At 51.6% G+C, this 20,681-nt stretch overlaps 1 protein-coding gene across 3 annotated transcripts in view; it reads left to right on the forward strand.

Annotated features, from left to right (window-relative positions):
- Window positions 1-20,681, forward strand: part of LOC115394289 (partitioning defective 3 homolog) — a 274,828-nt gene that overhangs the window by 163,641 nt on the left and 90,506 nt on the right. For all 3 annotated transcript variants that reach the window (XM_030099575.1, XM_030099573.1, XM_030099574.1), the window contains exons 16-17: window positions 9,544-9,730; window positions 18,712-18,860. In XM_030099575.1, the coding sequence (XP_029955435.1) occupies window positions 9,544-9,730; window positions 18,712-18,860 (336 nt within the window). The remainder of the gene's footprint in view (window positions 1-9,543; window positions 9,731-18,711; window positions 18,861-20,681) is intronic.

Below are 20,681 nucleotides of genomic sequence, written 5' to 3' on the forward strand. Positions count from 1 at the left end.
TGATTTAGCAGTCACTAAACAATACAGGTGCATTTTGTGCACAGGTCTAATGAGGGAACACTACAAATGGGAGTGTCCCCTGGAGACACGTGTCTCTGTAGACACGCTATGAGGACTAAATGGAAGACATGTTTAAAACAGAACAGTTGGAGCTCATTGCTGAAAATGAATTGTGGAGACATGAAACAAGCTGCTCGGTAATTATAGGAAGAGTCTGATTGCTGTTATAGCTGATGAAGGCTTTTCTATTGATTATTGATGAGGAAGGTGAATAATTCTGCACATGACACTTTTTGATCAAATGTAAATGAAAGGTGAGAAATATTTTTTTTCCACAGTCTTCTTCTTGTACATGATCTCATTAACTTTTGGAAAATACCTGTATTATAACTGGTAAATGAAAAAAAACAAACTTTTTAGTTTAATGAAAGTAACTTTGAGCTTAACTTTGCCGGGTATATGAATAATTTGGGGCTTCAGTGTTTCTGCAGCATGAACTCCAAACCATCTAGATCATGATCCAGGCCTTGAGGGGGCGCTGTGACCCTGTAACTCTGCCAGAAATATACTGCAGAAGAAGTCACGGAGGTCGGAGCTCCACACTCCGCTGCGCTCTGTGAACAAACACAAGAAGAAGAAGCTTCATCAAACCAAGGAACATCAGGAGCTTCTGCAGGACTCTGGGAAGACGGACTTTAAACTGTACTTTGACCACATTTTGGCCGTTTTCCTGTCCGCTCAGACTGGAATTTACCAGAAAAACTAGTCTGTTGTCCAGTTTAGCTCGGTGTCCACTCCGTTAGTGTCCTCACAGCCTGATTGGCTTCTGTCTTCTGTCCTGAGCTGTGAGCCAGATTCTCATTCAAACGAGAATTCTCGTCTTGATTTAATCTCACGAGATCTCGTCACACCCCTATTTAGAGTGTATTGTTCTCTGCAGTGTGTGTGTGTGTGTGTGTGTGTGTGTGTGTGTGTGTGTGTAGTTTCAGTACTAAAACAACCACCAGCGCTGACTGGTAGCATGGTATGCTAGCTGCGTTCCGTGTTTCTGTTGAAACAGACACGTTTTTTTCAAAATGCTGCCATGTCAGTGTGAAACTTTTGGAAAACGCGGCTGTGTCACCTCGGTCTTCTTGATCTGGATTCCTCTCATCATTAACGTCTCTCCAGCCGTCAGCTGCCTCCTCTCACCCCCCCTCCTCCTCCTCGTGGATTTGTGATCCGCCGGTTTTATCCGTCTGCGCTCCTTCTCCTCCTCTCCTGCCCTTCTTCCTCTCGCTCTCCCTTTTCTTTTCTGTAACCTCGCCGTCAACTCCCCCCAGAGCGGTGCCACTCTGCCACTGATCAGAGGATCAGAGACTGTGTCAGAGGCATCTGATGGTTAATTAAGCCTGCAGATCAATAGGGCTCGCCCCGACACCCCGTCCCTCCTCGTCTTCTCCTCTTTTTCTCTCCCTTCTCCCGTCTGTCTCTTCTGTCGCCAATCAAATGGTTTCAAATTGCGACGGTTTGCCTCTCACTTTGGCTTATTTATTCCGCCGGCTTTTCCAGTGCAGCCTTCTCAGAGCGCCGCTCTGATCACGAGCAGCGGCAGCTGATGGAATTTGCCAATGAAGCTTCAAGGGCGCCGGGGCTGCGTCTCCTCCCGCCGAGCGCCGAGTCAAACGAGCCGAGTGAGAAAGTTTGAGCAGGCGGGGGCGGAGCGGCGCGAAGCCGCCGAACTATCACAGCCGCCGCTCAGCCCGGGCTCACGTCTTCGACTCGGCTCGAAAACGTGTCTGTCTTCTTCTGTTCCCGTTCCTCGTGTCTTGCGGCTGTCTCTGAGTCACGCCCTCATTAACCTGGGCCTGACAGGCCCTCGTCTGCTAAACTGACACCGCTCTGCTATTCCAGCGTCTGATCCGCTGACAGTCGGGACAACGCGCCGAAATCCAACACCTGGAAAGCTGCAGCTGCTTCCCTCCACCCCGCCCTGTTTTCACAGGATATGGAAATGCGGCAGAGCATCAATACTGTGACCTTTGTTTGTTCTGTTTTTACTCCCTCAGACTGGCAGTTAGTTAATGAAATAAACATTAGGGAGAACATTTAGGAGCCTTCAGACTTCAAACAGCAGCGCAGTGGAGAATACAGTGAGGCTGATCAGCACTGACGACATCGCTGCTGTCTGAGGACTCCACATCTGGAGTCACAACACAACACAACACAACACAACACAACACAACACAACACAAGGCCACACTTGTACGGAGGATGTTCGGACTCCATGTCGTTTAACAATTCCAGCCATAGATCTGGGTTAGATCTAAGATCTTAAGAGGGTAGAGATCATTACACCTGAGCTTCTGAAAAGCCTTGTTTAATACGAACCATCCAGACCTCCGAGGTCCTCAGGCAGAGGTCTACTAAATGTTGACAGAGTCAGAAGGGTCAAGGTGAAGCAGCTTTTAGTTCCTGTGGAACAAACTTCTCTCTTCCTTCAAATCAGGAATAAAACACTGTTATTTATGCAGGTTTTCAAATACACTGTAGATTTTTACTAATTTCATTGCCATTATTATTGTTATTTAATTATTTTCAAACTTTGCTGATTGTTCTTCATGACTCTGTTCCTGGCCTTGTTTTGATGCCGTTCCTTTATTTCCTTGAACAGCACCAGCTTGTGTCTGCTCGCTGCTGTAGAGACACAGCGTCCTGGCCTTGCCTCGTGTGTGAGAATGCCCTCGCAGCAGGGATAATTGCTCCTTGATGCAAACGTTTCAGCATCATGAAGTCAGAATTTCAAATGTTTGCGACCGTCCTGGTTATTTAGAGTCATTTCTATTTCGACATAACGCCGGGTGTTTGGACTGATGCTGCTATATTCAGCAGACGACCAGACTCAGCCTCCACATGTGTGTTTCTCTATGCGCCCTGTGGACATGCGGTGTGTATATTTGTCTGATGTTATGGACACGTCTCCCATTACCTGGTGTCTTCACTCGGAGAGAGGCGGTGCAGTGGACGGCGAGTGTCTGCGGGCGAGACGGCGAGGAGCTGTTTCCCCTCCATCTTCTTCTCGCTGTTATTTCAGACGGACTCAGACTTATTGCCTGCCCGGGGAAATGTGACAGCTGTGGTTGGAGGACAGATGTTGAGACGGGCTCAGCAAGGTCAGGAGACGCTCAGCCGGCAGGGCTTGACTGACAGCTCCAGCGCGGTTCTTTCTAGACCTGCTGGATTACTGGATCATGAAGGCCGGGATGCTCCGTCGACACGCCGTCACCGTATGAACCGCTCGTCCTGTGATTACAAAACTCTGAAGCGCTGGAAGTGGAACCCAATCAGTCACTCTCATCTGCCGCTTGGCTCCATTACGCCGTCTGCGCCGCTATAAACGAGCCAAGACTCGGAGGTAAACGAGACGGAATGGCTGTGCTGAAGAATTAAGACCCGACTACCTCGGTGACTTATTGCAGATGGCAGCAAGTCAATACAGCGAGAATGTAAACTCCCCACTTCAGCCAAGCTATGATTGTTATTATGCTGTCTGTGTTTTGTAAAAGGAAAAAAAAAAAAAGAAAATGGCAGCAATGTCCCGTGGATGCCTTATCTCACCTTACCCAGGTATCGATCAGAGCGGCGGCGGCGGTGTGTATTCCCAGCCGTCACAGGGAGCCTGCAGGAACAGTAGGAATCGCTCTCAGGCCTCTGGGGATTGAATGAATTACAGGAATTATAATAGCCATGGCAACAGCAAAGAAAAGCTCAAAATGACACGGGAGACAGGTGCTATTAAAGCGACACCTTGGCGGCGTATTGATTGCGAGGGACACTCTGCCGTGATCTCCCCCCCCCCGCTGGTGTTCAGGGCCGTCATTCAGAACTATCTGCGGCTTGTGCAATCCGCCTGATCAATAGAGGGGGGTAATCCTGTCCTCTGTTTGCCTCGCTGAGCCGTGCGGAGCTGCGATATTGTCGGCTTTAGCTTTGCACTCCGCCGCGGCGTGGCCGGAGGCTGGATCGGCGGCTCGCAGGACGCTCTGCTGGACTCCCAGCTCAGATTAAACGAGTTCCTCACACTTTTTTCCTCCTCCTCTCCTCACATCCTCGTTCTGCCCTCTGGAGGTGACAGAGAGACGGAAAACCGGCAACTCCACCAAGAGCCAGAAGAGACAAAGAGGAGACGCGAGATGAATCAAATCAGAGCGGGAGCGTGGAGCGGGGTGAGCGTCTCCTGCCAGGGCTTGACGCGGAGGTTGTTAGCATCACGCCCAGCTTCGCCTTCCGTCCCGGCTAATTGAAAAGCGCCGCGAGGCGTGGAGCTCACCTGCTGAGGTGCAAATTGAGATCCGAGGGCCAACGTCTTCTGTCTGACCACGTCAGAACGCGCCGGAGCCAGCGAGGGGGGGAGGGGGTGGTGGGAGGGGGTGGGAGTCAGCCAGGTGTCACACAGGAAGGGAGGCGGTGACGGGAGGCGAGGGTGCAAAACTCTGCAAACGCCCGTTGGTCCCAGTCCAACCGTCTCTTATAGGTGAGGAGAACAGCCGAGTTCTCCCGCTCTGTAGGAGTTTTATCAAACAAGGCTTATTATTTCAATCTGCTGATACAGTAACAGTGACGGCCGCCTGCAGAGTGGCTCGACTCCCAGCCCGAAAGGAAACGTGAAGGGGTGGAGCCACCATGGTTTTCTTTTATACTAACAATCCACCGTCCTCTGAGCTTTGTTTTTGCAAATAAGATATGAGATCTAGCAATTTGGAAAGTAGAGTATTTGGACAACAAAATGGCAGTTTGATGGATGTTCCTGCCTGGAGATGTGTTTCCAGTGAGCAGGAGACGGCTATTAGACCAGGGACGCCTTGGCTTCTGCATGTTGAGGAACTGTCTCTAGTAACACATGTGGCTGTTCGGCTGAAGCAGTGAAGCTCTGAAACGCTGCCCTTGTTGTTTTGAAGAAGCTGTTTGTGCCATTTTGCCTCTGTCTTCTTAAAATGTCCCATCTGTACGAGCTGACACTCTGATCCATGGACACAAGGTTATGTTGAGACATGGCACCAACCTGTGAACCGCTTCTCCGTCAAACTGTGGAACTCAAATATCAACTTTCAACTCAGCATTTTGGAACCGATGTCTGTTCACTTAGAGCCCGAAATTGATGTGGTTAACATTCCAGGCCAACAGGTAAGAAACAAGAGTTTCATTTATTTAAAGAGTGTGGAGCCCATTTGTTGGCCTAATAATGGAACGACCGCTGTCGACACAACTACACTCCCGTCTCCGTGGATCACGGTGATCGTGGAAGATCTCTGCACAGCTATTAGACTGAAAGCGGCTGTAACTATTCTTGCACTTGTTGCCTTGACGGGTGACGTATCGGCAGCGCTTCACCCGTGAATCACATGTACAGCGTGTCTCTGTCTGGTTCCTCGTGGTGTTCGAACGAGTGGAAAAGGTCAGAGCGGTTTGAGATGGCGTTCTTTGAAATGGCATTTAAACGCTAAATAACAGGGTTTGAAATGGCCGGTGGTCCATCTTTCACTGGGGTTGAAACCTTCCAGCTTTGTCATGGTAAACCTTTAGTTTGGTGATGAACGTCGTTTGATGATGAATGACTATTGCAGCAACACGTCATCAGCAGGGTAAAACTACCCTGTCTCACGACGGTCTAACCCAGCTCATGTGAACAATCCAACGCTTGGTGAATTCTGCTTCGTATGCTTCATATATGTATTCTTTGATTTTGCTTGAACCTTTTCAAACACGTCTAAACAACATCATTTGTGTGTGTTTTGCACGGACGCCTCGCCTCTCATGACAACCCCCTTGCAGTTTTCTGGACACCATGACAACTCCGTCCAGCCGGGCTGTGGTTGCTGTGCGCCCTGTTTCCATGGGGATGTCTGATTACCTTGACTGAGTCTGGCGTTCCCGGTCAGATACCAGACATCTGGACCACGGCGGTTTAAATGAGATGCTCTCATCCAGCCAATCTAGCAAATGTTCCGGTCGGCGGTATCGACACCGGAATCCCAGGTGGAACATGGTGGAACGCCGTTAAGAAATAGCCCCTCCGTCCCCCGGCGAGCCTGTAAAGGCCGGTGTGTACTTACCCAGATTACCTGCTGCATTCCACGTACGGGTGTGATCGCCGTGGCGGCGCAGATCAGCTAATGATCTCTGCTGTAGCCGGATCAATAGGCCAGAGTGGCACATGAAGGACGGGGAGCAGGAGGGAGCGATGGACAGGGACCGGCCGGACGGCGGAGGGGAAAGAAGACGGAGTGCGGCCATTAGCGTGACCCCTCACCTCGCAGCTCGATGTTTCAGCGGGAGCGGAGGAGAGCGAGGCTGTGCGGCGTCTGGATGGATGCAGCCCGGCGGCCTCTGCAGCCGGCGAGCTCATCCGTCTCCGTCTGTGCTCGCCGCCACCGGCCCAGGACGTCTTCGCTTCAATAGCTTCCTCCGGCACCGCATTCAGCAAGGAGCTCAGCTCATCAGGCCGGAGCAGGAAAAGAAGACATTCTCATTGCTTCAGTCCCGAACATGAACTCTTCCTCCCTGTTTGGTGATGAGAGTGTTGCCTCGAAGCCACACTGATACACTTCCTACAGACATGGAGGGGAAAGCCTCCACCAGCGACCCAGATCCTTCCTCTTCATGCCCTGCTGTCAGCCATTAATCTTCATTAGAGTGATATTTGTTCCCGTGTGATCTCCAGGTCTCGTGTGCAGCTGCTGATTGCCGGCGATGGCGACGCGATAATGCTTTAATCCCGGGGACTGAGTGACCGGCGGTCCTGGACACGCTCCAGACGTTCCCGGCACTGAGATACAGATGTTTGTAGTTATAGCCAAACTCCAAACCATCAGTCACGACGCAGCAGCGGAAAACATTTCAGAGTGTGTGATCGTTCAGACGACTTCACCTGCAGCTCGCCGCTCGTGTCGGCAGTTTGTCAGAATGTGATTAAACTGCGTCGATGAGTTTGTCTTTTAAAGGACTCACTCTGAATGTACAGCCGCACCTCTTTGTTGTGTGACTGGACACACACACACACACACACACACACACACTCACTCAAACCCTTTAAACGAACGCCGCGGCGAGCTGTGCGTCGGCTCCAGGTGCTGCGGTGAAATTCTCGCCGTCGCTGATGCAACCCGGAGGTAACTCAGCTCACGACGAGGGGAATGTGAAAGTTAGCATAAGAAAGCCCCCTGTGGACCCAGGCCCGCGGGGCGTCCCGCACTGTCGCTAAACTGACTGTAGAGTCGGTCCTGACAGCGCGGGAGGAAGTGTTGAAATTTGGGAGAAGTGTGTGGGGAGTTAGGGAAGTTTTGGAGCCTCTGAGGAGAAGCTGATGTGTGCAGCGTTGGTAAAGCGGCGCTAACGCGCTGCAGCGAGATCCAGACTGCAGCTCTGAAGTCTTCCAGTTCAGAGTTATACCTGCAAGGTTGATTTGAATTTGAGGCTGTCGCCTGTGGAAGTTATGACTTCCTGTCAAACTAAAAAAATAAAGTAGAGCAGCTTCAGTTCAGTGGAACTCCAGAGGAGGTTTTGGAAGATGGTGTCTGTGATGCATCATCTTGTCATCAACAGACGATAAAAATCCTGTTTCTCATTGACTTCAGACCCGCTCTCTGCGTCACGTCACTTGTTTTCTCCAGTTGTGTTTCTCGAACCAAACAGGCCTGGGTTGTTTCCGCCGCTCTGAGAATCCGTTTCCATGCTCATTTCTCACTGTGGGGTCAGTTCAGGCTCAGAAAATCATCTCTCACTGTTTATCTGCCAGTCACTGCACCTCCTCGGAAATGTCCGCGATTGATTTCTGCCCATATTAAAAATACGCGTCCAGCTAATTGTTTTTCTCAACACTTAATTATGGAGCGGCTTGATGAATCCGCCGCCGTAATTGAACTCCCATCTGCCTTTGAGGTGATCGGTTTAGCCGGGGCTAACCGACTTCCCGGGGTTTATCACGGCCATTACTCCTCTCCCGCAGATTTACAGTAGCGGCTGAATTCAATTAGGCGTAGCTCTGTGTCGAGCTGCCCGGCTGAGGAATGGCCTTCATTTCACCTGCCATCAAACCGGGTTAGAGGAGGCGTCCCAAGACTAACGGACGGAGGCCTCCAAGGAATTAGTGGGATTTAGCTTAGATTTTTTATTTGACGATGAAATAGCGGCGTCCTGTGAGTTTGATGATTCTGTCCATTCGCTGTGACTCAACTGTTAATTCACACGGCGGACAATAAATCGACGTAATGTTGAGAGAAATTCTGGCTTGAATGAAGAATAATGTTCTAAAAGCACATTTTCTGCGGCGTCTTCGTAGCTGTCCAAGATTCTTTTTTTTCCTGGAATGAGAAATAGCTAAAGTGAAAGGCGCGACTCATTGTGGCGTTGATTGGTGCTCAGATTCTCTTCATTCATCATCCGCCGCGCCCCGGTGGAATTAAACGGCTCTGGCATTGTGCTTGGGATGCTGCCAGAGTAAATATTGTTGTCTGCTGTTAGTGATTACACACAATCGCTCCTCGGCTATTAAATTAGCAGAAATGGTTCTGTGATAATGGAAACAAAAGCAAAGTCCACAGGAAGTCTGAAAACTTTGGTCTAATGAAAAGCAGGTGTGTGTGAGTGTGTGTGAAAGTGAATTCCGGTCGCCCGTCTTAAGCTCCGGCGGCGTTGCCGATCAGTTTTCAGGGTGAATCCTCGATGCCACTCCTCATGCCGTTGAACAGCCCTTCCGCCGCCGCTGCCCTTGGCGCCGGGCGCCGCCACGCTCCCCATTGACTTTGAGTGAGGAGCTGCTGAGGAGCCGCTGAAGAGCCGCCCTCAGCGGGGACGGCCCGGCGGGACGGAATACTGATCAGCTCCTCTTCCTCCGCCGCTCGTCCTTGCAGGACCGTGAAGGAGAACAGGGAAACTCAGCAGACCCACGACTTCCTCTGATTCCTGACGGAAAACGCCGGATCGTCTCCGTCTCGTGATCTCGTCTCGTGGTCACACAGAAACAGTGAAATAAATGTGTAGGTTTGATGTTGGGCCACTAGTTGGCGCTGTTGTTTGTTTTAGTTATGAAGTCAGATGACTTCTTCTGCCACCCGGTGGTTAAACGGGGGATTGCCGTTCTTGGCATTGAGGGTTTATTGGGTTTGAGCTGCTCGTCATGTGGGTCTGCTGGATGTTTGACAGTCTTAAGGAATGCCTTAAAAAATGCTTTATTTAAACCAAAGACGAGCCTTTGGATACGATTCCAAAAGGGAATCCCACAGTTATTGCGTGGTTTGCCACATTACTGCCATTATTTACTGCCGGTGTTTGTTTTGGACGTGGTAGTTTGAGAAAAAAGTAAAAAAAAAAATCACCCAAGCCTGCCCGACATAAACAACCACTAAAAAACCAGATTATGTCACTTTTCTTCTCACAATAGAGAAATGAGAAGTCGGCTCTTTTGTGTCAACTTTCCCAGGAGAGTGGTTTTTCTTTATGTTTCCTGAGCACTGAGGAGTGTTTTCAGGTTCTCATCTCTTCCTCTCTGCTCTGATCTCCTGTCAGGCCACTTCCAGCTCTCTCCGACCGTGAACATGCCGCAGGACGACATCGTGATGATCGAGGACGACCGGCCGCCGCTGCTCCCCGCCCACCTGTCGGACCGGTCCTCCTCCAGCTCCCACGACGACATGGGCCTGCTGGGAGAACCGCCGGCGTCCTGGATCCACGAGCTGCCCGACCACAACGAGTGGTAGGAAACAGGCCCGGTGTGGGAGGAGGCGGGGCAGCCATTACAGGAGGCGGGGCTTAGCGTGCGTGTGTGTGTTGGTTTGGTTTAAAAGTCCACAAAAAGCTGTAGTTAGTTTCCAAATCGGGATGGTTTCACTACCAGCCTCACCCAGCACAAAGTAACATTCCTGTATGATTTGCTTTGGGAAAGTGAAGTTATCGTGCTTCAAGGCTATTTTGGGATGTTAAAATCAGTGTGTTTGTGTGTGTGTGTGTGTGTGTGTGTGTGTGTGTGTGTGTGTGTGTGTGTGTGTGATAAATAATGGATGAGCGGCAGTAACGTGTTCAGAGAAGAGTCTCAGAGTTGAGCTTCTCGTTTCAAACTGAGACAGCGGCTCAGCAGCCTGCAGAAGGTCTTTTTCCAACCAGCAGAGGACTTCCACGGCTCTGCTGTTCCCTTTCCTCATCTGAACAACAGGAGAAGCTTCAAATCCACCTTCAATTCTTTAAATTTACGTCTTTTCTGTCATATGATTCCATGAGTGTGGCGTTTTCCTCCTGATTGGCTGCAGTCAGAGGTTGAAGGCTGTTCTGATCCCTACTGGCTCCTCAAATAGAGACCCCCCCTGTATTTATTTCTTTTTTTAGTGTCTGAATGTTATTTTCCCCAGAGACACCCCCCCCCCCCCCCCCAACCTCTCATTCATTATGAATGAGTGGGTTTGCTCTTCGTGCCTCTGCTTCACGTGAAGCCAGAGGTTTGTCGTAGTGGATTAGGTCTGCAGCGCACGGCTGACACTCACACACCGAGCACGCATGTGCACGAGGCCGGAGCGTGCTGTATACTACTGCCCATGGCAATCCTAAATAATTCATGCCTTCCAACACACACGCACTCTTTTACTCAACAGCTGCTGAGACGTATTGTGACTTTCCTGGTTTTCCCTCATCGAGCGCCCATGCCGTCACGCCGTGCGGCGCGGCGGCTCCGGTAGACCACGTGGGTCGGCTGTGCGGCGGCGTGGCGGCGCGGCGGCGGAGCTCCTCCTGCCTAATGAAGCTGTGCAGCAGCGCGGCCCGGCTCGGGAGGGGCTGAATATGTATCGCGCCGAGCTGTGGAAGTCTCACCTTTTGGCCCCGCTGGCATTATGCAGCCTCACTCCCTCACCGGAGAGATGCCGCGCCGAGGCCACGGCTCCACGTGCACACCGCGCACGCCAGGGGTGTCAAACATGAGGTCAGTGGGTCAAAACCTGCCCGCAGTCGGCTCCGATCCGGGCCGCCAAACCACCAAGCACAAGGCGAAACGCCACTGAGATATCAGTGCTGCTGCCATGGAGGAGAGCTAACTAGCGTTAGCCTCCAGGGGCTGTTAAAGTACCCATAATGCAACAGTTTTCAGCTGCTTCCGTCCCTGGATTGGATCTGGAGCTGCGTTTTCTCACCAAACCACGGTGAATCGAGCTCTTTTGTTTTCTAAGCTAACCCTCTCACCGTGCCTCGCCTCTCTCACTCCTTCACCTGCCGTCACTCGCGCTCTGTAGTACGACGCCGCCCTGTTCCCGAACCCCCCGGCTCACGTGTCGCAGTGTTAATGTTCCGGGCCCGGAGATAAATGGCTGCTTCGGAGGCAGAAAACTCATCTCACACACACACACACACACACTCACACACACAGTCAGGAGACGGGAAGTGACCTACTTTCTCGGTCCTGACATCCAGCGCTAATAATGCATGTGCTCGTGAGCGTGCACGGCTTCATGTGCCGACCGGGAGTGGGGATCATTAACATTTCATCGACACTCCTGCATTTATAGACACTGGTCCTTCTTCGTGTGTCACTTGCTGGTTTTCTGTATTGATCTTTTAAAGCAGAGAAGTGATCGCAGGAATATGTGGAACGTCTGAACGTTGATGGCGTCTCTCTGTTCGGTTGTTTTCAGTCTCTGGGTGGAAAACCGTTCGTCTCCTGGTGAATGAAACCCAGCTCGTGTTTTGCGTCGTGCTGAAGGTGTTAGCCGAGCGCCGCTGCTGATAGACTACAGGCTGAAGAATTGTTGTTGTTTTTTCTGTTGACAGATAACATTTGTGCATGAAACTCATTCAGTTTCTACAAACAAGTGGAGTTTTTGCAGTCTCTCTGTTCTTGCGTCTTGCCTGATTTCTCCCATCCTTCCTCTGGATCCAGTCTCCATTGACCATGACAGGCTGTGTTTCCCAAGAACAGGCCATCCGACCATCACACACACTCTTGAGTTCACACTGATGGGTGACTCAGTGTGTCTTGGGCCAATTGGAGGGAAACCCACCGAAGGGAGAACATGCAAACTCCAGAGAAAACCCTGCTGGTTGAACATCGTCTGAACCATAAATCATCAGTTCTCTCTTCTTCTGTAGCTCTGCTTTTCCTCCGCAGCGTAATTAAAACTGAAATACAAAAAAAAAGAAACAATAAATCACAGCTAAAGTTAATAAGGAGTGATAAGAAAAGCAATAATGTTGGAGCTTATCAGGATGGCTGTGTTTCAAGCCCCGGGGCCGGCTTGTCTCTCACTCTGGTGGCTCTCGTCTCTTTTAGGCATAAACATAACGTGGATAGTAAACATGGCCGCCTGGTGTGTTCGGCCTGGTGAAGCTGCTGAGTGGATGTGTCTGGTTGTGTTCCAGGTTTCACTGGGATTCCGAGGAATTCTCCTCATGTTTAATCAGCTAATGGGAGTCATTTCAGCTGCGGATGGTTGCCAGTTCGATTCCGCTCACACACAGGGCATCCAAGGAGAGGCGCTCCGTGTGTGTGTGTGTGTGTGTGTGTGTGTGTGTGTGTGTGTGTGTGTGTGTGTGTGTGTGTGTGTGTGTGAGATCCAGCGATGTGTCGGCCAGCTGCCGAAGCGGTGGAGTGGTGAAAGAGTGTGTGAGAGTGATTCAGATCAGTGATGGAAACCAGCATGTGTCGTCCGACGGCTTCCACGGATAAATAAAGCTGATAAGTTATTACTCTGCGTCTCTGCGCTGAGTTCGTTTGAGCGGAGGGTCCCGACCCGCCGCGGTAATTCCCCGCGCTGCGTCCGCCTCCTCCCTCATTAGTCAGAGTCCGCGGCCAAACAGGAAGAGGCCCGTCGGGGTGATTTACGGCGGAGCGGACACGATGGACCGGCTGATACGCCGCCTCTCACACAATCAGCTCCTCAAATGAGAAGATGAAAGGTCGTTTCTGTCCTCCTCTGAGTCTGGAAGAGTGTCGGAGATGTTTAGTGTGCACTTAAGGCCGCCGCGGCTCTTCTGAGAGGCAGCAGGAATGTTTTTTTTGTCCCGGTTCCCACCTGGTTTTCATCCCCGGGTTTGACGCAGGCCAGTTGCAGGGAGTGTCTCCTCAGTTCCTCTGAGTGTATCGTTCACCCCAGACCCTCAGAAATCCGGTCCAGATCTGAAACGGTAACATGTTGATGCACTCAGGCCAAGTTCACACGTGAAGCTGTTCAGGTTTACTCGGCAGCGGTGCGTGGCGCAGCCGGAAACTCGGCTTTTCATCAGCATTAGGAGAAGCTGCAGTATGGAGAGACAGGAACAGAGGGGAAAGTTTCTGCTTTCATTTCGACTGCGGCGCGTCGTCACCCACGTTTCCCCTTCACAGCAATCCCCCCGTCCTCTCTGACACGCCGTCAACCCGTCCTTCAGCGGCAGAAATAACAGCGTTCAGAAGGAAAACACGACAGCAGCCTCTGTGCTCAGGAGAACTTTTCTCCGAGCTCCGCGAGGATCGAAGGGAAGCTTCCCGGCTTTGAACCGCACAATTCAAATGTCTCTCCTTCCAACAACAGCGCCTTGATGCCTCCTCCTGCTGTTCGGCGGAGCTTCGCTGTCTTTTTGCTCGTTTCGATGCTGTATTTCCAGACAAGTGGTTTCAGGTTTGTGGCCGGAGTCCCACATGCGCCGGTCTATCAGCTGTAACTCCGGCTCCGGCTGCAGCTCGCTGTGATTAAACGCTCCTGCATGAACACGAGTTCACAGCTCTCCCACATAATTGCTAAAGAGAGCGGCGGCTTTTTGGTGTGGTTTGTGAGCGTTACTGGAGCACGGGGAGCTCAGAGCGAAGGACTCTGTGGTGAAGCCACCTTTCCTTCCAGCTCCAGCTGTGCTGCTGAACGAGCGCTTCGCTCTGGCGTGCGAGGGAGGAGGTGAGGGAGGAGGTGACGGAGCAGCGAGGCCGGCGGCCGGGCTCTCTGCAGGAGCGAGTCTGAAGCACAGGAAGCGTGGCACGGCAGGAACCAGCGACTTCCAGCTAGCCCGTGGCGAAACATCCTGCTATTAGCATACGCCTGCCGCTGTTACCGTCACAGCTCACCTGAATACGACCCCACTGCTTCCTGTCCGAGCGATCACACACATTCATACTGCAGTGTAGTCGTGTCAGGTGGGTCTGTTTCATTTTTATTTTTGGTGAAAGTCACCAAGTCCAAAGTGTGTCTATTATGGTTGTTATTATAACCACATTAATGATCCTCTTTATCAATCATGTATCATGTGTTGTGACAAAAAAGTCACAGAATCTTGAATAAATATTGGCCTTGCTTGCCCAGTCTCCCTGTATTGTTGGAAGAAGCAGTCTGTCCCGTCTCTCAGTCTCAGATGTGAAATTCAGGGTGAACCTTAAACTGAATGAGGGAAAAGCCCGAGTTCCTGGTCTGGTCTCTCGTCTCCGTCATCCACAAAGACAGGATGGAGCAAAATCACAGGGAGAACGCCAGAGCAGGTTCAGTAAACACATCTCTGAAAACACTGCAGTGACAGGAATCCATCATTCATCCATCCACCCGTCCATCCATCCATCCATCTATCCATCCATTCATCCATCATCTGTCCTTCTATCCATCCACTCATCCATAACCCATCCATCTATCCATCCATCCACTTATCCATCATCTACCCATCCATCCGTCCATCCATTCATCCATCTATCTTTTCCTCCATCATCTGTCCATCTATCCATCCACTCATCCACTCATTCATCCATCCATCCATCCATAATCCATCCATCATCCATCGATCTATCCATCCATTCATCATCCATCCATCCACTCATCCACTCATCCACTCATCCATGCATCCATTCATCCAGATTGTAGAGTAGATTCAGAGCTGAGCCACTAGGGGCGCTGTGACAGCACCCCCATATGAAGTCCACAGCCTCAGTCCTGCTCCCCCAGGACTGGACTTCAATCTGGATGAAGCGGACAGAGTGGAGGATAGGTGTCAATTCTTATTAAGGTGGTAGAGGAGAGAGGGAGGGAGGGAGGAGGGAGGGAGGGAAGGAGGGAGGGAGGAGGTGAGGAGAGAAGTAGACTGTGTCCTCCTCTGTCTTTGTGAGATGTCACAGGTGGAAACATCATTTCCCAGGCAGCTCTGACACAGTCTGTCAACCAGCAGAGATGGAAAAGGACTCCAGACAAACATACACATTCACCCCCCCCACCCCCACCCCACACTCAAGCTCACACTCACTCTCTCACACACACACACACACACACACACACACACACACACACACACACACACACACACACACACACACACACACACACACACAGATTCAGCGCACGGCACACACGCCCTCAGTCTCACGAGTGTTTAGATACACATTGGCTGGTAAACAATTTCACAAATTAACATATAAAGTGGAAAAGGTCCGCACAGACACGAGCAAACAAAGTTTGCAGGGAGGGAGGCCGCCGACTGCAGCCGCCTCCCTGACAGTCTTTATCATCAGCAGAGTAACTAAGAATCACAAGTGTTCTATTAAGCACACATTTTTCCCATCAGGCCATCAGCATGGCTGCATATCAATGCAAACGGGCCTGCGCGCGCGCGCACACACACACACACACACACACACACACACACACACACACACACACACACACACTCACACACTCACAACCCAGTTTCTAGAAAGGTTGGGATGACACGTAAAGTTTGAATAAGAACCAGATGTAGTGATTTGCACTTCTCACAAACTCATATTTTATTCAAAACAGAACAAACCAGATGTTACAGGCAAGACATTTCAGACCTTTTCATGGAGGAAAAAACAAAAGCACATCTCCTAAAAGTTCAGACAGGTAGGAGTCGATTAGCGGTGTAGAGACACCACTAACCTGCAGCTCCTGACCGATGCCAGGTGGGTAATTCAGGGACTGTCTTCACTCGTCTGACAGATGATTTCCTGTAATGCTGGCCGGGCTGTATCGGCACGCTGGTATCAGCTGTGAAGATGGCGTGAGCTGCAGAAAGTGCCTGAAGTGAGCATAGTTTGCACATCTGGAAGGCTTTTTATTAACGCCGAGGAGTTTCCTAGAAACCAGCGTCTGCTCCGAGCCGGATGATGTCTCTGTTAAGAAAGGCTTGGCATATTTCAGGGAGAAGTGCTGAAAACGTTGGACCGCATCAGAAATGTGGACGGATGGAGGCGATGAACGGACCTGTCTGCACCAAACACTCTGCACGAAGAAGACGCCGTCCCTCTCCAGTGAAACCAGCCAAACTCTATCAGCGGTCAGAGAGCGGCGAGCGGACAGAGAGGTCTTGATTGACCCTGTTAGTGTCTCCCTCCTCGTCTCCTCCCCAGATTAAAGCCATCGCAGGTGCAGCTGCTGCTCTGTTCCCCTCTGATTCAGACGTCCACACCTCCAGTCCAGTGATTCACACGACTCACTAAATGAGTCCATTAAAAGTCGTTATCACCTCTGAAAAGTGTCCTCATGCTGTAGGATGTAAAGATGAGCGCCGTCTGGGTTCATGGATGGATGGGTTCTCCTTCTCTGGAAGCTTCTCCTCAGAGTGATTGAAGGCTCGCCGACCCAGCTGCCCAGCGGTGCAGTCAGCCGAGTCTCCCCCCTCCTCAAACCCCACAAGGCCCACTTCCTGAACACCTGGCGGGGTATTGCTCTCCACCTCCTGCCCCGCTTCTCTGCTCCACTGAAACCCCCCCACCCCCACCCCCCCACGGCCCGAAAGTCCATCACATCCTCCTCTCAGAGTGGAAGAACCTGAAACAAAACTCTTTGGGTTCGTTCCTGACAGAGTGTCAGAGTTGGAGAACGGCAGGGAGAAGTCGCCGGGGTAATTGCGAGCGCCGGGGGCTTTTAGCGAACACCACTTAGCAATGAGGCGGGCGTGCAGTTTGACACGTTTAAGTTCCTGTGAGTGGAGACAGGAACAAGCTGATGTAAAATGCAAGTTCGAGCGGTGGATGTGCCTGTGAGCAATCCTCAACGCTGGTTAATTTTAGATGATGTGGAGGGGGCGGCGGCTTTGAACCGGGAGGAAAGCAGCTGCTCAGGATGGAGGAAATCGCTTTTAAATACTGGTTAAAGGAGCAGCGGTGAGGGAATGTGTTATACAAATAGACCGGGCCCATTATTCCAGGTAGGCCAGAGGCGGGGAGGACCACGCCACGCCGCTTGCTCCATTACCAGAGTCTTCTGAGACTGGTCTCTCTTTTCTCACTCACTGACTTTGTATTGAGGCCGATGTAGTTTTGGTTTACAGTGTGAACTATTTTGCAAAAACATGGAGACTTTCAGAGCTTGTACTCGATGCGAAAACAAAGAAAAAACTTAAAAATTTAAATTGAGATCTTATTACGGCACTATTTTTCAAGATGTTTCCTGAACCAGAATGAGCCTGACAGCCCTGATGTGGATCCTCTTGTTCCGTAAACAGTTCTTGAAGTGTTTCCAGTCTCCGGTGCTCCACAGCGGAGTGACAGTGCCCCCCCACCCCCCCCCCCCCCCCCCCCCCCCCCCACCCCCCCACCTGCTGGCTCTGTCTGCCTGTTCAACCCCCCCGGAAACACCGAGGCGGCAAGAGTGAATAAAATCTACATTCAGGTTGAAAACACGTCCTTTCTCGCCCGCATCGCCTCAGTCACGCTCCGACAGATGACATTTGCGGAGGCAGAAAAATAGAGGGCAGGTTTTTGTGTGTGTGAGAGCTCGGAGTGATGGGGGGGGGGGGATAAAAAGCAAAGGATGATGAATAAATGAATAATAGATCTGTGCTGTCATGGCGCTCTTCCTGCCCCGCCCCCCTCTTCCTGTGTCATCCGGAGCGGGTCCTGCGAGGCCGTCTGATCCTAGTTGGGATTGTCAGGTGTGGTCGACAGCGCCGGCTCTGGAGCCCCCCCCCCCGACCCCCCGAGCGGCTCCTCTGCTAAACGGGCTTGACAAGCTAAATAAGAAGTGGTTACATGCAAACAAGTGCCAGCAGGTCTGCGGCGCCTCTGATGCCACGCCGCTAACTCCCAAGGTCGCCTGAAGGAGAATCACGTCCAGGAGGAGGCGTCGGTACAGACGCGTCTCCTTTCTCTGACTCCAGACCGCAACACGAGGTTAGAGAAGCTTCATATATGTAACCGATGAACCTGAAATAACAAACAGCACATCAGCACGCCACCCCCCCCCCCCCCCCCCCCGTCCCTCACCTTAATTGTAAATTCACCTTTTTGCATGCAAATCCCGCCGTCCCCCTCTGCAGCCTCAGCCGTCCGATTTTCAATTAAGATCCAGACGCTGATAGAGGATCTCGGAGGGAGTGCAGCCGGGCGGGTCGGGCCTGCCGCCGCCCCGAACGTTCAGGAGGGAGGGGGGGTTATTGAGTGGCCGTGACCCCAGAGTAGACCCACCTCCCTGCAGAATCCCACATCTGGCCCAGAGCCTCTCCACCGCCGTGCTGCGTTCCTTTAAAGTGGAGATGCCTGATTAGAACTGTCTCTGGAATGAAGGATTGAAACTGACCGTGTGTGTCTGAGTATTGACTGTCGATCGTCTGTGCTGGAGCTGGAAGTGAGTGAATGTTCACGGGTTGGTTCTCTTCGCCTGCCTTTACCTCCTGTCATCCCGATTCCCCTCAGCTGTCTCAGCCGATGCACCGTTCCAGTTTATGTCTTCAATCTGATCGTGTCCAGATCGATGAGACGCCGCATCTTCTTCCTCCTCCTCGCCGCAGTTCGCTGAGTCCCGACGCCGACGCCGACGGCTCGTTCCAGAGGGAGGGCTTCGGACGCCAGAGCATGTCGGAGAAGCGCACCAAGCAGTACGAGAACGCCGCTCAGCTGGACATCATCAAGACCCGCAAGTCCAAGAGCATGGACCTAGGTAAGCCTCTGCCGTGCTGTAACACCACTCCAGCTGTTTACATCTGTCACCTGAGCTCGGGTTGAGCATCAGGCTTTGAATGGTGGCTCTGGCTGTCTGCTGCCAGTTCAAGCACTTGAAGTAGTCTATTTTTTTTATTTTCAGTGTATTAGTTACCAATTAGCGCCTGGGGCTCAGGTAGCAGCTCACTCTGTGTTAATTTGATGGAGTAAACACACTCTAATGCACTCCAAGTAAAGTTCAACACAGCCTGACTATGATGGATCAATTGCGGCGACGCTGAAGAGGCCAACTGGCAGCAGGCGTCTACCTTCTGCTAAAGCCACTCCACCGCTCCGCCCGGCTCCCCCCGGCGCCTCCACACCTCTTGGAGTAATGAGTGTTTTCTCCCATCATTCCCGGCGCGGAGCGAGCACAATGGCAAAGGTTCCCGCGCCGGTTGCCAAGTCAGTGTTCAATGCCACGCGCCGCGCTCTCAGCAATATGGAAATCCTTCTTTTGATCGCTCTGCAATTACCTCGAATAAAATACCTCTGTATGCACCTAAAGGCGCCGGGATCACACGTCAAGTAATGACTGGTTGTGAGCTGGTTACGGCTGCCTTTTCGTTCTGTGTTATTGACCCGCTGAACAGTCACCACGGCCGACCGCAGCGACGGCGACGGCGTGTTGAGCTGGTCTCACCGCGCCTGCTTTACCTCCAGCGCTGCCACTAATCTCATCTGCTGCCGTTAAAGAGCAGAAGCCTTGTGTTGCATGGTTTTCAGCGCCCGGCGAGCAGAGAGCAGTTATTCTGCGGGTGAAGGACAGAGTCCGTCCGTCGCTGGGCTTCACAGGCCACAGCTCCTTCTCTTCCCTCTCAGTCTTGTTCTGGTTTAAATGGGATTGAGCCGCAGGGCGTCGGGCCAGTTTAGCATATTTCAATAATGATGGGTTTTTAAAGTGGTGAAATCTGCCAGCTGATGTGGTTTCCAGGCGCCTGGGACATGATTAAACAGACTGAAGCAGATACCTGGTGACAAAGTAGGAGCCGGACCTGTGGGGAGGCACGATTCTGACCGCGTTAAGAAGCGTCATCCTGATGGCGCCGGACAGCTCGGTTAGCATGTTATCGGAACACAAAGAGGCGTCCTTCCAGCTGCCGCCTCTCAAGTCAAATGTCCAACAGCGTGGCGACCGGAGAGCTGAGGGCTAAACGCTGCTCCTGCGCTCATTTAGCGCTCCGCTCCATTATCCACCGCCCCGGGGACACGCTTTATTGTGCGGCTTTGATGTAATAATTTCATTAAAATAATCACTCCTGCTGCAGCGTGCGCCTTTGAGATAAACGCAGCTTACATGACATGAGATACCAACCAAGTCTCAATATGTGGCTTTCCTTCTGAACCCTCCGTCTGCCGCCCGTGCTTCCTGTATTGACCGGAGCGTTTTTCTTCCGGGAGGCCTCGTCGCTTACAGGAGTTATTATGAGAGGAACAAGTTCCTGATTTCCCTCCGCCGTCCCCGCGCCGCCATGTTCCTCGCTGATGGATTATGATTTCATATTGGCAAAGATTTCTGTCGGGCGGGACATTTCACAAACTCAATTGGGCCCGGTGGAGGGGGGGAGGAGGGGCGTAGTTCTGAATTACGTCTAGCAACACTCTCACACTCTCGGGGATCCTGATCACTCAGAAATCATCCAGCAATAATGGAGATTTGCAGGAGATCAATGGCGGCAGTTTATCCCAGGAGCGAGGCGCCGGCGTACAAGCAGACGAACGGCAAACAAACAACAAGAAGGAAAAAAAAAAGTGGTTTTCAAGCAATCAAATTGACAAA

Source organism: Salarias fasciatus, chromosome 9 (genome assembly GCF_902148845.1).
Source record: "Salarias fasciatus chromosome 9, fSalaFa1.1, whole genome shotgun sequence".
NCBI lineage: Eukaryota > Metazoa > Chordata > Actinopteri > Blenniiformes > Blenniidae > Salarias > Salarias fasciatus.